This window comes from Cucumis melo, chromosome 6 (assembly GCF_025177605.1).
Source record: "Cucumis melo cultivar AY chromosome 6, USDA_Cmelo_AY_1.0, whole genome shotgun sequence".
NCBI classification, from domain to species: domain Eukaryota; kingdom Viridiplantae; phylum Streptophyta; class Magnoliopsida; order Cucurbitales; family Cucurbitaceae; genus Cucumis; species Cucumis melo.
This window is the reverse complement of record NC_066862.1, coordinates 10,812,223-10,829,087: the sequence shown is the minus strand read 5'-3', so window position 1 is coordinate 10,829,087 and position 16,865 is coordinate 10,812,223. Positions and strand designations below refer to the sequence as shown.

Below are 16,865 nucleotides of genomic sequence, written 5' to 3'. Positions count from 1 at the left end.
CAAACCTCTCTCCCAACTGATGATGATGGCGCGAGTGATGACACTAACGAGATTATGTTCCTGTACCGGAGGACCCTCTTGCACTAGAGGAAACCACGACTTCTACTAAGGATCCTGTGTCCTCTCCTGATAATCGAACATCCGAAACTCAGTCGACTGAAGGACATGGTGATTCCTCTATTTTGATGTCACCTCCCGAGCATGTTGGTTCCTCCTATAGACCCCGTCGTCCACCTGTCAAGGGCCAATGCGTAATTTCAACCAAGGCTGATCGTCGGAAGATACCTCCCAATGTATCCTCTGTGTCGATAGATGGTGTGTCGTTTCATTTTGAGGAAGGACCACACAAATGGAAATAGGTTGTTAAATGACGCGTTGCAGATGAAACAAATCTTTCTTATCAGTTTAATTCCTACCCTGCCTTTCTTGACTTAATTTGCACTATTGGTCTACTTCGTACTATATCTGAGGTTGGTCCCTTCTATCTTCGACTTATCCAAGAACTAGTTGTTAATCTGCCTTCTGATTTTAATGATTTGAGTGCTGAGGAGTTCTACAAGGTGCATATCTGAGGCGTATGTTTTAATGTTTCTCCTGAATTACTTAATCAATTCCTAGGCATTTCACTATCGACTGACAATGCTGTTTCATACCCCACTCCTCAGCGCCTGACTGAAGAACTTGCTCAGGGAACAATACCTGTCTGACCAGTTGATGGACAACTTCCTGTTGCATCTTTAACATTCAACTATGCGATTCTCCATCAGATTGGTATCTCCAATTGGATTCCCTCTACTTATGCATCTACAATCGCTACTTCTCTAGATCACTTTGTCTATCTTATGGGCACCAGAGTCAAGGTGAATGTTGGAGAATTTATTTTTAATCACTTACTGTGACATGTTGATACGTTTGCAATCCATATACCCATATGCTTTCTAAGACTTCTAAGTGACTTTCTGTTATCCCAACAATCGGCTATTCTGACTCCGCTTGATGTTACTGGCACAGCTTTGCGCATTATTTCGTTGAGTATGCGTTTGTTTCAAGGCTCCCATATTCCAGATGTTGCTGCTGAATTTGACAATGCACCTGGACGGATTAAGTCTGCTGCTGCCATGCACTCTACTGTTGGTCAGTCGCTGGTCCTCTTTATCTTGTTAGCCAATCTCCTGTTACAAGCATTGATGGCAGAATCTCGTTCCCTCACTCGCCATATTAGTGAGCTCTTTGATAGGCGCACTATGTTGGATGCTATTTTATGCGACCTTCGACGTGTAGCTTTCGGACCTTCACCTTCTCCGCCAAAACATCAGGACTGACATTGTTTTTTTTTTGCATCTAAGCAAGGGCTGCTAAGTTTTCTGGTTTCTAGGTTTTTGGGTTCTTTTCATTGTCTCTAGGTTCGGCATTACTGAAAATTGTTTTGTTTTTGTTCTCCTCTGTTTAATGCAATGAAGTTTCGTTTTTTTTCATACTATACGTTCAGTGTGTTGCTTCTGCCTCGTTTTAGAAATTATAGCGCTTGGTAATATGGCTGGGTGAGAATATGTGTTTGTATGCAGAAATAAAGGTAAGTGGTCTTGGAAAGTTTTTTAATATAATGGTCCCACCTATTTTATTTTTGTGTATGCATTTATTTAAGAAGTTGTTAAGGGTTTGGTTGAGATCCTCCCTTAAAAGATGGGCCCATAAGTGGTTAAGATTTTATCTTATATATTGGTAACTTCCTGAAGAAGACAACAGGCAGAAAAGAACCAAGGATATATACTGATTATGGTAAGGGGCTTCTCTTACGCTGTTTGACGAAAAAGGAAGGAAAAAAAATAGATAGAAGATGATTTCCAAATGGAGTAAAAGTTGAATACATCACTAGCAATTAAAAGAGAGATTTGTTCTACCTTCAAATAGTTATGATTGTTACTATTATTTCATGATTAAGTTCTGTGGAAACAGTCCTAGGACAGTACAATAACAATAGTGTAGAAGTGTTGTTCCTCCAGTTATGACTATGTATTCAAAATTTATTGTATTCATGAATAATACAATCCTCTATTTCGGGTAGACAGTCCCCCAGATGTAGATGATATTCAGCGAACTGAGTTAACAAATGTTGATGTGTTATCTGTCTCTTTTTATGTTACTATAGTGTTGCACTCTCTATAAGTTATATATCATTAAAATCATTCATATTTCAATCCAAACTAAAAATTATTTTCGATAGATTTGAATGAAAATTATATTATGATTTTTTATAAACGTCAATTAATATGTAATTTTTCTTGACGTTTTAAAAACGTTAAATTATATCAATTAAATTCTTGGTTTTAAAATCAAAGATTTTTTTTGTAAACAAGCGATTTACTAAGTAATTAAAATAAATAAAATATTAAATTTTTCATTAATTAATAAATTAAAAACCATAAATTTTCCTTTTCCTTTCTACCCATCGCGCGCCTCCTACCCTAAATTTTCTTTAATTTCTTGTCTCTGTTGTATTTCCATCGTGGTTTCGCCGAGGTGTGGTTGCGCCGATTTTCGTCGAACATCGATTTGTCTTGTCGAACGTCACTCCGTTGAACGTCTTGCCGAACGTCGTTTGGTGGTCGCGCCGTTTAGTGGTTGTGGCCGACGTCATCTTCCGTCTTCGACCGTATTGAGTTCGCTGTCCACTGGGCTTATCATCCGGTCGTCTCACATTAATTTGTCGAGGGAGCTTTTTGCTGGCACTCCTAGGAAGCTTGTTGTCGTAGTAGGCATTGCCCTCATTGCTGTTTATCTTTATGCTTCTAATTTTCCGAAGACCATTCAGGAGTTGCATCGTTCTAAGAAGAACGATGACGATGTACTTGGAGTTTTGAAGCCTAGTTGGAGTTTCCCCTTTATTTCCAATCGAAGTTGGGTGAGATTTCCAGCTTAAGTTGGGTAGGACTGTTCGTGTAAATAAGGATGATTTGGGTGTAAGATTTACTATGTACTTGGAGTTTTGAAGCCTAGTAAATTGATTTCTGCCTCTTTAAAGTCTGATTCATCAGTCGTATTTTCTATGCGGGGAGATATCTATCCAGATGGGTATGTTTTTATCTTGTCTTCTTCATATTTTTACTTTATGTTCGGTGATGAATACGTCAATCGTCACCCATTCCAAGATATTGCTTTGAGTTTTTAGCTTAAAGTAGTTGAACACTGAAATACTTTTTGAAAGCTTTTTTTTTATCGGAAGATCAAGAAGAATGAATAACAAGGTACTTTAGCAGGGGAAGAATAAACGACTAGAAAAATAAATATTCATGGTCCAGCAAAGCTGATGTTGCATCGTTAAAAACCTTGGCTTATACCAAAAGTCAAACTTTTCAATTGACTTGAAAATAATGATGTGGGTTACTTAATGCCACTTTGAATGACCAAGAAATTATGTAGCACAACTAAATAAGCCACATAGAGATATGATTATACCGTTTCTGACTGTAAATTAGGATTCTCAAGTTTATGCATCTAAATTCTGGTCATTTTGTTTAGATAGCATACAATGTTTGTCATGATCATGGAGATGCCTTTATTTGCACTAACATGGATTTCACCAACACATAGATTGTATTATACTTACACAATGGTTGGAGAGCCACCTGACCTTAATTCCATTTTGCATTTGAAACTTTCTCTTTCACTCTTGTTATTCTTATACTGTAGATTAGTTTCCCCTCAATTTGATGTTTACACCATGATCTACAGATATACCTCTTATTATTTAGTTTATTATTATGATCTAAACGTTTATGAAAACCATTCTATAGCTTAATTTTGAAGTGCGGTAACTGTGGAAATAACTTTGGGAGTTTCTTATTCAACTTCACGTTCATTGAATAGGTCTTTAGGTAGCTTTTGTTGATTCGTTAGTGGGCTGAGTATGCAACTTGTAACTGATAGATGGTTACCTTGAAGGTTGAAGTGTTTTCTCTGACTGATTCTCTTCCAACCCAAAGGGATGTTTGGTTTATAGTTGAATTTATGGTTGTTTGAGGATCATATGATTTATAGTTTTTTTTAGGGCTTCCCTTGAAATTAGAATGCAGATAAATGATTATAAATCTTTAGGGCTATTATGCAGCATTTTGCAGTTTTTTCTCAAACAACATTTATTTTTCTCTTTCTATTGTCTTTTTTCTTATCTGAAAATTGCAGCACAAATTTTGGGATAATTTGATTGTCCTTTGTTGAAACTCAATAAAATATGAGAATAGCAACTGAAGGGTAAAAAAAGGAGAGAGTTTCTTTGTCAGATGGAGATATCCTAACTTTATGATATTGTGAGCTGATTTAAGCAATATTTGAAGGTGGAAGATGAGATTAGAAAATGTTACAAAACTTACCTTTTTTATTTCAAAATCCTAGCCAGCTTTTCTTGTTTTCCTAGAGAGGTTCTTGAGAACCAAGATTGAAATGTTCTTCGATCTTTCTTTTATGAAAGATAAAATATTGCTTTGAACTCAAAGAAGAACTAAATTAGTAATTATAACAGAAAGATGTTTGACTAGAACTAGAACTCTAGTTCAAAATTTTAGTTTTTGTTGGGTAGACAATACAATATTAGCTTCTCTTTGTACAGGCTTCATCTTTTCTTCACTAAAAAACAATATTAGCTTCTTCTCAAAATAATAATGGTTTGTTTAGTATAGTTTTTGTGGGGTTGGTTTTTCATATGAACTTGTATTCTTTCGTTTTGTTTTCTTAAGAGAAAAAATTGTTTCATAAAAATAATTTTTTTAAATGGTTAATAATAATAATAATAGTGAGGTTTTGTTATTGAATTAAGGAAGGATGCTTTTTCTTTTTGCAGGCTGGTTATGTTGGAGAATACGTTGAATTAATTTTGTACAAGCTACTTGTTGTAAGCTTGGCCGTGTTCATTTCTTCGACTTCGTGTTTAGCAATTTCCCTCATAGTTTGCTGATTTTATCAAGTTGTGGTTGAATTTTTGTGTCATTCATCTCTTCCTTGTATAATAGTTTTATTCATATCATATTTCTGCTATGATGGTCTGTTTTTCTCTTTTTATTTTTATTTTTTATTGAATTAAGAGTTCTAGTTTCTAAGAAGGGTATTTATTAACTCAAATCAACTTTGAGCTCAAAAAACTAATCTACATTTATTTATTTTATGAAGCTTAAGAAGACTCAAGCTAGAACATGATGAAATTTTCAGTTTTAAATGTCTAAAAGCTATGAATTTTGTTTCCAGGAAATGGACATTTACATAAGAGAACAAGAGAAAGATCGGTTGACCCACTGAGTCTTATTTACAGCGAACCATGTGTAGTATACTGTGAAAAGCTATATACTTGTGGTGCTTGACATATTTTAAATACTTTATAGATAGTAGAAGTTCTTCGCACGAGCTACCTGGGTCCCGGCTACTCACAAGTAGTTTATTTAAGTAAGTGGTTGCATTATTTCATGATGTAATCTGATCTGGTTATTCATTGCATTTTTCTCGACAGAACAAATAATTTCACGATTGCTATTAGTGGCTTATGCTTATTGATTCTCACTCCTTATCTATTCTCTTTAGTTTTTGGTTCTCAAGCTTCACTTTGATCATTTTAATCTCTTACCAAGTGTTGAACCTACTATGTAACTCTTGAAAACTATTGTGTTTCTATTAGGTCTTGCACCAATATCCGATCGATCTAATGTAGTGATGAAGCTACCAAGAAAGTGATTGGTATTGGTTAATGACAAGATTTGTTGTAATTTTGTTATTCATGACAATACCTTGTTATATTTAGTTTCTTTGTAAAAATATATTATCAAGATTTAGTTTCTATTTTGCTTGTATTTGTCCATTTACGGATATTTGATAGATTTCGTGTACTTAGTTTCTTTGTAAAAACGTTATCTATGTTATTGTTATATTTGAAAGTTCTTATTTCTATGTGTACTAGTTTTGTGAAATGTTAATATATGTTCAAGTTTTGGAATTGTCCTCGTGCATATTTATGTTCGAGCTTTGAAACTATAGTTGATGATATCGTCGTTTATATATATTTATGAAACTGTTGTTAGATCACTACACAGGACAATGGGAGCAAAAACATAATTGAATTACAATTTTAAAGAAAATTCAGAACATGCTGGACGGTTTTAAAATATCATGAAGTACATTCTTGATGTTTTTAAAATGTCATAAACAAGTACATTATTAACGGTTTTTCAATGTCATAAACAATCAATTTCTTGACGGTTATTAAATGTCAGGAAAACTCATACTCTTGACGGTTTTAAACTGTCATGAAAATTTCTATACTTGACGTTTATAAAACGTCAACGTTCACGTTGACTTTTATAAACCGTCAAAAACTTCGACTTTTTTGACACTGGCTTTAATGACAATTTTAAAACTGTCAAGAATAACAATTTTTTACTATTTAAAAACGTCAAGAAAGTCTATTTTTGTAGTAGTGCGTGTTGACCATGCTACACGTAGTGTTGGCTGTGGTAAGAGATTTTTTAAATCATTTCAACATGATCACATGTGGTTCTTTTTAAACAATGAGAAAAGATCTTCAAATTTAAACGATTTTGTAGTTCTTTTTAAATTATGGGAAAAAAGCTTTCAAATTTAAACAATCGTAATGACCATGGTAAAAGATCGTGTTAACAATGGTAAGCGATTGTTTAGATCATGTCAAAATAACTTTTAAACAATCTTGACATTCTCCAATATGAGAAAGATGAAGTAGCTTCAAAGAATCTTGTTGAAAATGGTAAAGATGAAATATGAGATTTAAACAGAAAAATAAATCGTTTAAAAATAGAAAAACAAAAATCGGAAAGATGAGATGAAGAAATCTGTGAAGAGAAGATGAATATAAATCGAAAAGAAGAAGAAAAAAATGTGTCTACAATATTCAAGAGCAAATCTGAAAATTATGAAAATGTTGTATCGGGCCTATGTACTTTTGTTTTTTTGTTAAACGGTCCGTAAATATTTTTGTGATTTGTTACATTTATGAAAATTATTGTTATGAATAGTAAAAAAAAAAAAGAAACTATTTGCAAAGTATAGCAAAAAATCTTATATTGGTTACAGAGAGCTTGATGAATTTTGCTATATTTTGTAAGTATTTTTAACATTTTGGTATTTTTGAAAACGTTCCTTTAATAAACTTAGATATTTTTAAAAGTTAGCTAAATCAAAACACATATGATATCTAACCAAGATTTTATAATTCAAAAATAAGGAAAAATCTGCTGGTACCCCGAATTTGACTTCTCATTCCATTAGGTTATAGTCTCGTAACCAACTGACAAAAATACATTGTGTTTCAATAATTTGTCTACTTTATTCATGGATTTTGTTAGGTTTGAATCAATCACTAAAATATCATAATACACTGAATTAAAACAAATGATACATGAATTACATTGTATTCGATCAATATGATATACACCAATACTCGAAGCAGAACGAGGATATCTTTAAAATATGGCATCTGTGTGACACGTTTAAAAAAAAAAGTTATTAATCTAAAATTTTGCCAAAACTCTAGGTGGCCCACGTTTTTACTATTTCCCTACAATTATTCCTTAATGATGCTTACCATTGGCATTGCTTCATAATTTTCTTCAAGTCCAAAATAATGATAGGAGAAACAGTATCTTTAATAAAGTGAATGGTTATACTAATTGACTCATCAATTCAATTCCTTTAAGGATGACATGACATCTTCCATTGTCATACACACAAAACTTAGATCTAAATTATATTATTACACTACTAGATGATTGAGATACCTTTTCAAATGTTCACTACATGTTTTAATATTAGTATTTTAAATCAAAAGTAAGAATCAAATTACCAAATATTTTCCAAAATAAGCTCGACTCAATTCAATGGTATTTTACACAACCTCCATTACTAGAGATTCAAGGTTTTAATCTTCTACCCTACCGTTGCTCTACAAGAAAAATACCAAATAATCATATAAAGTTTCTTAAGAATACACATGGAATCAACAAAATTGACATCTCTCATCGGTTAACTAGACTTAATAGAAAATTAAGTTATGTTTACGATACTTTTTCTTTTGTACATTCTTCTATTTCATTATAAATAACGCTATGTATACATGTGAAACAAATAGGGGTAAGTATCTCATGCATTTTCTTGATTTGAACTAAAATTGAAAAAGAATAAATTTGGTAAATGAAATTATATTTAACAAATGAGCATACTAGAACAAAATTCCAAATAATATGAAAATGAAGAGAAAAGTGAAGATGAAGCTTTGCCATCTTTGGGAGATTGTTGGTAACGTTGTTGAGGCCTTTGAGCTCTCCACTTTGCATTTTAGGTGCTTGTCATCATAAGAGCAAACCTTTTGATTCCTGCATTTCTACCCAATAAATTAGTTCAAAACTTCTAAGGGGTAGTTTAGTTTTTAGAGATATTAAAGGAAAGGAAGGCCAATTGTAATATATATTAGAGGTCATGTGTGTTGTATATTACAACTCTAACTTAAAAAATAGCTAGACATGTATATATATTTTCAAAAACAAAATACAAAGTCTACAAAGTTTTTGCAAAATGCACGACTTAAAGCCACGACTTTGTGTGTGTGAGTAAAGACACAACTACTACGCTACAACCATACTTTGTTTAAAATAAAGCATTATTTAACATATATTATAATATGATACTTCAAAATTAATATTAAAATATAAAAATCGATAATATTAGGGGGACATCTGCCCTACTAGCCTCTACGTAAATCCACCGCTGACCTTAGTAATAGATGATATTAGTTTACCCAAAATCCAACGGCGAAGCAATGCAAGGGTAAGGGTTTAAAACATTTTTAGTTATTTGCTTTTTTTAAGTACAATAATTATGCGATTAGAGAGACATGCACTTAAATTACTTAAACTCACCTTGAACTCGTTATTTAAATATATATTTGAAATTTTTATTATTTTGTAATTGATATTACTGCATATTTTTTTAATACTAAATTACTTAATTAATTTAAATATTATATTTTATATTTATATAAATATTAAATTAAAAACATATTCTCTAAATTTCGTTGTGGTGTCTAATATATCTAACAAAATCACAAACTTTCCATTTTAGAGTCGATAGGTTTCATACATGCTAAAATTTAAATGGATTGTTTTATTGGAAGTCTTAAAATTTGTACGTAATAGATAGCACACATTAATTTTAACTTTTTTTTTTATATATAAAATAAAAACACATAATAATAATGTACTGGACATAAAATTAAATTTAATATATGATACAACATATAGTTTTTAAAGTGAATTTATTTTTAAATTAAATTAGTAAGAGACATATCCGAAATAAACTTAAAACTATAGGAATCTAACAAACACAATAAAGAAGTTAAAAGCATATTATACACATTTTAACGTTTAGGTGCCATGATATAAAAACAAATTCTAAAGTCTATAGGCTACATTCTGAATTTTATATGAATTAACAACTGTGCCCCCAACATCAAATTTTAGCTTAGCTAGTGCCATGATTGATCACTAATAAATTATGACATTTTGCTATATTTGTACATATGTAACTTTGGTTTATTTTGTTATGCTTAAAAACAACGTTAACCTTTACTATTACTATATTTTTGAGGAAAAACCTCAAAGTATTTAAAAAAAAAAAAAAAGAAAAGAAAAGTAATATGCTGTTTAGGTTTCTTATTTTTAAAATTAATAATTTATAAATCATAAAAAGAAATTAGAATAAAATCCTAAATTGAGTAAAGAAGAATTCATGTATAACACACTAAAAATAAGAAGAATAAAAAGTAAAGAAATTAGAAATGAAAGCATACCTAGTTGCACAAAAGGCAACAACATAATCGGCTGAAGAACAAGTCAAAATGCTTGTAGGATCATCATATCCAAAACTATAAGCCGCTGGGCAAACTTGCTTGAAACTCCTCGAATAATTTGTTGGTAAACATGTCATCGGGTTATCAAATTGACCCGTGCAACAGTACTCCCCGGTATGAAACACGTCGCACGCACTCCGACATGCCACCACCTTCCCCTCCTCCTTCACCGCCAGCTCTTGTGGGCAGTTGTCTCTCAAGTCTCCATCGCAACCCCCGGAGCTGCAGTTTCCTTTTCCACCCGACGGCTGTATCGCTATAGGAAGATTGAAGCCATCCACAACACTGACATCATAGTAATCTATAGAGCCAAGGGTGAAGTCCGCAAGGGTGGCAGGACGGCTTCCAGGACCTGTGCAGTTCAGCACTTCCCCGCAACTCCCGGTCCGACATTTTCCATTCCCATTCTTGTCGAAGTCACAACCTGTTCGTGCCCATATCCGACCGGTCCATGAGTCGGGAATGGTGTAGACGGCGGATTCGCCACGCTTCAAAGAAAATCCACCACCAGTGATGTTTCCTCCGGGAGTTATGGCAGGCCATATTGTATCTTTGCATGTGTTAACAATGGTGAATGTTCTTGTACTTTCCAAAACCCTAGGCCCTTTCAAAAGTTGATCACAATATGCACAAACTTATAACACACACCATTTTTAGAAAACATGGAATACATATAGTATATCTTAATCTATCTCCTTAAACTTCTAAATTCTGTATTGGTAAATTTAAGGTCTATTTGGTAGGTAATATGAAAACATAATTTTGAAGACGATGAACATATTAAAGAAAAGATAGTTGTAATGTTATCAACAATATATATTCTTCAAATTAATTCCTTTTTCAAAATAAAATAATGGAACCTAAATTACCTATATATCAAACATGCTATTAATTTTAGAATCGAATCTCGAAAGAAAAAGAAAACTTACCCGTAAAAAAGATGAAAATGAGAATGAAGATGAAAGTTTTGGGAATGGATATAGCCATTAACGTGGGTGTGAACCCTTTTCTAAGAAGCTAGTTGATAGTGGAGGGAAAGAGAAGACATGTGAAGCTTATATAAGATAAGTTATGGATCAAGAAAGGAGGAGGAAGAAGAAGAGTAGGTGCTAAGAAAGGGAGAGTGAATAATATATATATGTAAATGGAGACAAATTGAAACAAATTAAAGAAGAGAGAGAGAGAGAAAGAGAGAGAAATTAAATAAAAAAAAAGCTTCCTTGCTTATAGAGCATATAAAGATATCCAATGATACCTTGCTCTCTATCAAATGCTCTAACTATCCATATTATATTTCTCTATTTCCTTTTCTCGTGTGTAAGATCCATTATTTTCCTTTCTCTTCAATCATGATTCTCTATTAGAATAAAAATAATATCTAAGGACTTATTATTCCTACCTACTGCTGTGTGAGAGTAAAAATATATCCCAATGAGTTATATATATATATATATATATATATATGTATGCATGTAGGTATTTTTTTTTCTCTTTATATAATGATTCATATGTACTACAGAATATCTTTGGTGAGATTATATTTCAATCGTGATAGAATAAGAAAAAAGTGGAAAACTATTGAATCTTTCTCTTTCTTTTTTCTTTTTTCTTTTTTTAAAATAGACAAGTAAAAATGACAATTTGAACATCTCCTAACTTTTAAGATAGATATATATAAAATCTCATCATGTAATCCTTTATATACATATAATACGTTCATGATTAAGTGTAGCTTTAGCATAAGTACTGATCAACTAATAATAACATGAACTTGTGTTCTAATCAATCTCAAGATCATTTAAGGTTCAATTTACGTACTCTCCGTACCACGTATAGTAAAAAAGAAAAAGTGTGTATAATATTTCAACTAATTAATTTGATTTACTTTTTCATTAGTTCAATGTCAAATTTTATGTTATGAGAAAATAATAATACTCAACCAACTTAATAAGGGTGTTTCAAGATCATTATATTGTCCATACACTAAACCTAAGCTAAAAGTTTATTTTATGTTTTTAAGGATAAAATGGATGTCTTCAAGTATTTGGCCTCAAAAGGTAATTTAAATATTCATAGTTACCTAATTTGTTATGCCCCTCTCTATGCCCTCTCCCTTAATATCCCTTAGGATTAAGTTTTTAATTAATCATCATCTAATCAATACTGTATATTTATGATAAATAATTGTTTTAGGGATTATTTCTAAAAGTTGATAATTGTCACCTTCTTTGCTTCCTCCAAGGATACAATGTCTTCAAGCTTGAGTTAAGTCCTAAGAAGTAGCTAAGTGTAAAGCTCTCTCCTCCTAATCTTCAATTTTAAGTCTGTTTTTTCATCTTAGATTCTTGTTCAAGCTTTAAATGGCTAGGGTTAGTGGATCTAATAACTGATATCACAGTTATATAAGTCTCTATTTACGATCATTACGAATGCTTCTTTCCAATATTTTCAAATTAAAAGTTATCATTGGAAGCAACTATTAGTTGTAGCAATTGATAGTGGCTACCATTGTAGATGCTATTAATGATAGTTTTCAATATTGAGAAATGTGTGCTATTAGTTGCCATCCTTGATTTATCAATGATAATCATTGAAAGGGTAGACTTGACATTTAAAAAAATATACCAGTTGAATGATCAACATTTGTTACTCTTACAAATATTTAATGTTTGGACTATATTTTTAGTTTATTTTTTAAATTATAGTCTACGTTATTATAATCTATGTCTGGAGTGCAGATTAGTGTTGTCCAAATTTTAGCAATCTATAAAATAAATATTGGTTATATTAGATCATGCCAATTTTTTGCACTATTATTTTTTGTCATACATATATTTAGGTAGATGAAATATCATTTTTGTAAAACATAGTTTAAACTATACCTTCGACCAATTTATACAAACTAGTTTATTATATATGGGATGCACGTATTATGAAATTTTAAAATATATAACCTCTTTTATAGAAATTGATATATAATTTTATTATATCTGATTAATTATGTTGTTTATTTAATAAATTTAATATTAGCTATATGTCTTACATTTAGATTTTACTAAGTTTTAAAAAATGTTTCATAGATGTTTACCACTGTCCTAACTAATATGAAAAAGATCGTGTTCTTTTTCATATCATAATATGCTAACTTCAAATTAATAAACTAGTATTTTCATCTTGAATTTAAAGTAATAATTTTTTTTATCTAATTATATCTTAGGCATAAAAAAATCACAAAATTGGAATTTTAATTTTTATCTAGTCATTAAGTTTTTCCATTTTGATTTTTAAGTTTAAAAGATAAAAATCTAGCTAGGTCTTCAAGCCAATTAAATTGACCAACAAAAAAATGAAAAATGTTTTACTAAATTAGTGATTTCTCCGCTTACTACCTAAATAAATATACTTAATTATATATGTGTATATACATGCGTGTGTGTATATGTTAACTTCAAATTAATAAACTAGCTAGTATTTTCATCTTGATTTAAAATTATATATGTGTGTGGGTTCTTTTCAAAAATATAACAAAACGGTAAAATATTTACACTGTATAGAACAATTTCGAAAACGGAAAAAATCCATAGATCTACAATGAAAAATATAAAAAAAAATTGTAAGGACTCAACCTCTTATACTAAGTTGAGGACTTACTTTAAAAGAAAAAAAGTAATTTATTTAAATTAAATAAATAATAAAACAAAACTACAAATTGTTAATAAATTTATAAATAGTGTATGGAAATAAATTTAAACAAAATCCTATCTCGAACCCTACTAGTTTTAAAGGGAAAACAAGGAAATAAGTAAAACCAAAAATAAAATGATAGGAAGTAACAACACTGAAATCAGACACATGACGTAAGCGGAAGCAAACGTGTCCCTATGGCTCGCCACGGTCACTTCTGGTCATTCATCAGCTTGCCTTTACTCTTACCTCTACCTCTGCCTAAAAAATAGAAATAGAAAGAGTGAGCATAAAAATATACTCAGTAAGGAACCCACTACTAGTCCCGCTAGGTGCCTGTTAACTTTCTATTAAAGTCTTGAAGAGTGGTACCCCCTGAACTGGCACGTTCCCGAACACGTGCAATCTGTGATCTCGTAGGAACAAGCTGGTCTTTGGTGAACCATAAGGAATACCTAAGATGATTGGGCTGTGAGTGATCCTGTCGAATCACTCAAATCATGTCTATGTCAATGTTAATGTCAGACTGGTGGTCCCGTCGGACTACGCAGTCATAAGCGTGAGCAATCCCGTTGAATCTCTCAAATCATGTCTATGTCAATGTCAATGTCAGACTGGTGATCCCGTCGAACTACACAGTCATCTAAAAGAGTGGTGACCCCAAAGGACATTCATGTGGGTATGACTCTAATAGGTAAAGCTAACATACACCCTATCCATAGCATGCACATAACACATCACCAAATCATATCATAGCATATCATGCCATAACATGTCATCCATATCCTGTCATATCATATCATGTCATATCATCCTCAATCACAATACTGTATCATTAAAACGTAGGTGATAACATCGATGCATTATCAACTCTAACCACAAAGTCATCCAGTAGTCATACTTACAATATCAGTTTCTATCTGCAACCTCAAGTTCTGTAGCTAGCCATCATCGGTACATAACCATACATACATGCGGTCTCTTTAAATTAAGCTCGAGGATCTAGTAGTAGAATCTTTTACTTGGAGATTAGCTCAGTCAAATTTTAACAGCAAAACACGCTTTCCAAGCAGCGAAATCCCAAGGTCAAGGTCGCAACAAATTTCCTTTAACTCGAAATAGTTCCACAGTGCAACTTCAAATTGGTCCAACTGGTTCTTTAAGAAAAATAATTTAATTAAATCCATAATTAAATTATTTTAGGTCCAAAAATTTATCTTAGTTGGGTATACCAAAAACCCAACCAAAACTTACCAAAAACCCAGCCAAAACTTACCAAAAAGTGGAAAATGGCTAAAAATAAATAGATGGCTTAAAAAAACTTGGCGGCTCAAGGCTGAAGGCGCAGCTCGAAAGGCTGGAGTGGGCTCACTCGTACACACACGCGTGGCTGGGGCGGCTGCTGTCGCGGTTCGGGCGGCTGGAATGGGCTCGCACGCGGCTCGAAGTGGAAAGCGACAGCGTGGTAGAAACGCTCACGGCTCGGGCTGCGAGTGAAGGCGGCGCTTCGATCTGACGGAGCACGCTTGCTGTGAACTCGAGCGACGAATCGTGACGACGAGCTAACGATCGACGGCTTGCAACGGGAACGCTGACGGCTTGACGAAACGACGGACGGAGACGCTGACGGCTTGGCAGAACTACGGACGACGCCGCTAACGACTTGGGCAAACGCGACCGATCGGCTTCAAACGGCGGTCGTAGGAGAAGGTGGCGTCAATGTATTAGGGTTTTTTTTTTAGAGTTTTCTTCTTTTCTTTCTTTTTCCCAATGAAGATGGCACGACTTCCCATACCATATTTAAACAAAAATAATAATATTAATTAATATTTTTCTTTTCCTTTTCCTATCTCCTCAAACTTATCCAAATAAAACAAATATTTTCTCTCTGTTCATTTAAAACCCCACAATTCTCCTTTTTAAACAAAAAAAATTAACCCTACTTAATTATATTATCCACTTGATATAATTATTTTACCTTCAAATTTAATTATCTATACAATCAAATATATAATTAATCAAATTTTCTCAACTACAACAAAAAAATTTCAAAAATTTAAACTTAAGATAATTAAAAATAAATTACCTTAAATTTTGGGGCGTTATAAAAATGCTCTGTTAACCACGCCGTCAACAACGTGCGTAATATATTTGGTACACAATCGTTTATATTTTACTATTGTTTGGTACACGTTTAGGTTTGGTCTCCAAATCTAAATATTTATTTTTTAAATTGTCTGTATACCCATCTTTTAATTTGGTTACACGGTCATTTAGATTTGGACCCAAATCTAAACGATTTTTTTAAAAAAATTCTATGTACACGATAGTTTAATTTGGTTACACGATCGTTTAGATTTAGTTACATGATCATTATATTTGATCATTTAGATTTGGATATCCAAATCTAAACGATTTTTTTTCTTAAGAATTGGTACACGATCGTTTAGATTTACCTAAACGATTTTTTTGAAGATTCTTTTGCTACACGATCGTTCAGAGTATAAGCAAAGAAATTCATATAAAAAAACTTTGCTACCCGAATCTAAATGAGTTTTTATGATTCTTTGTACATGATCATTTAAATTTGACTAATTTATTTTTTTGTACACGATCCAAATTTAAACGATGTTTTTTTTTTTCCAATCTTTTATATTTAGTACATGATCTTGAACAACCAAATAAAAGTTTAAAAAAATATATATCTTTCCTATTTGATACACGATCTTGAACCAAATAAAAAGAAGAAAAAGAAAAAAGATAACGGAAAGAAAAAAAATCAAATCACAGACAAAGAGGGGAAGAGAGACGATAAAAGAGAAAGACAAACCTGAAATATTTAAAAAATAGCTAACTTCATGGGATTTTGTTATACGGGCCATAAATATTTTACCGATTTGTTATATTTATGAAAATTTCCCTACATATATATACACATATATGTATTAGGACAAAATAAAGCATGTATCTAAAGCTTATTTGAGATATATAAAACACTATATACATACATGTATGTGTATATATATATATATACACATACAAAAAGTTTAAAAAGATAACGCTTACTAATAATAATAATTTAGAAAAAAATCTAAAATTTCCTTCATACACAATCCTCGACTCTTTTTAATAGCCAAACATCGTGTGACTCGACACCAGTGGAGTTCGTACATCCTAATTGTCGTACATTTCTCACCCCAACTTAACACATCCTCCCTTCAAAAAACTTCTTGCAAAACGGGCCTAAGCTTTTCTGTTGTAG

The 16,865-nt window shown here is 32.0% G+C and overlaps 1 protein-coding gene and 1 long non-coding RNA gene across 4 annotated transcripts; one reads left to right on the top strand and one right to left on the bottom strand.

The window, feature by feature from the left end:
* The first annotated feature begins 2,440 nt into the window (after positions 1 to 2,440).
* On the top strand, positions 2,441 to 5,937 carry LOC103496127 (uncharacterized). Of its 2 annotated transcripts, XR_007821734.1 has the most exons (4): positions 2,441 to 3,072; positions 4,838 to 4,888; positions 5,239 to 5,433; positions 5,663 to 5,937. It is a non-coding gene; the product is annotated as an uncharacterized LOC103496127 (long non-coding RNA). The 2 variants fall into 2 exon arrangements; XR_539076.3 differs by lacking the exon at positions 5,663 to 5,937 and having other exon boundaries at positions 5,239 to 5,547.
* Positions 5,938 to 8,125: 2,188 nt separating this feature from the next.
* LOC103496126 (pathogenesis-related thaumatin-like protein 3.5) lies at positions 8,126 to 11,046 on the bottom strand. Of its 2 annotated transcripts, none has more exons than XM_008457863.3 (3): positions 10,849 to 11,046; positions 9,860 to 10,523; positions 8,126 to 8,387 (listed from the first exon to the last, which is right to left on the bottom strand). In XM_008457863.3, exons 1-3 carry the CDS (start codon positions 10,904 to 10,906, stop codon positions 8,234 to 8,236), a joined length of 876 nt encoding a protein of 291 aa, XP_008456085.1. In that variant the 5' UTR covers positions 10,907 to 11,046; the 3' UTR covers positions 8,126 to 8,233. The 2 variants fall into 2 exon arrangements, with proteins under 2 accessions (XP_008456085.1, XP_008456086.1); XM_008457864.3 differs by having other exon boundaries at positions 8,126 to 8,395; positions 10,849 to 11,014.
* Positions 11,047 to 16,865: the final 5,819 nt, after the last annotated feature.

Bases quoted from the DNA above. Each gene is read 5' to 3' on its own strand.
- LOC103496126 (XM_008457863.3), bottom strand. From the start codon at position 10,906: ATGGCTATATCCATTCCCAAAACTTTCATCTTCATTCTCATTTTCATC. The intron at 10,524-10,848 runs GTAAGTTTTCTT...AACTTTTGAAAG, and splicing joins CATTTTCATCTTTTTTACGG to GGCCTAGGGTTTTGGAAAGT. The intron at 8,388-9,859 runs GTATGCTTTCAT...GTAGAAATGCAG, and splicing joins GTTGCCTTTTGTGCAACTAG to GAATCAAAAGGTTTGCTCTT.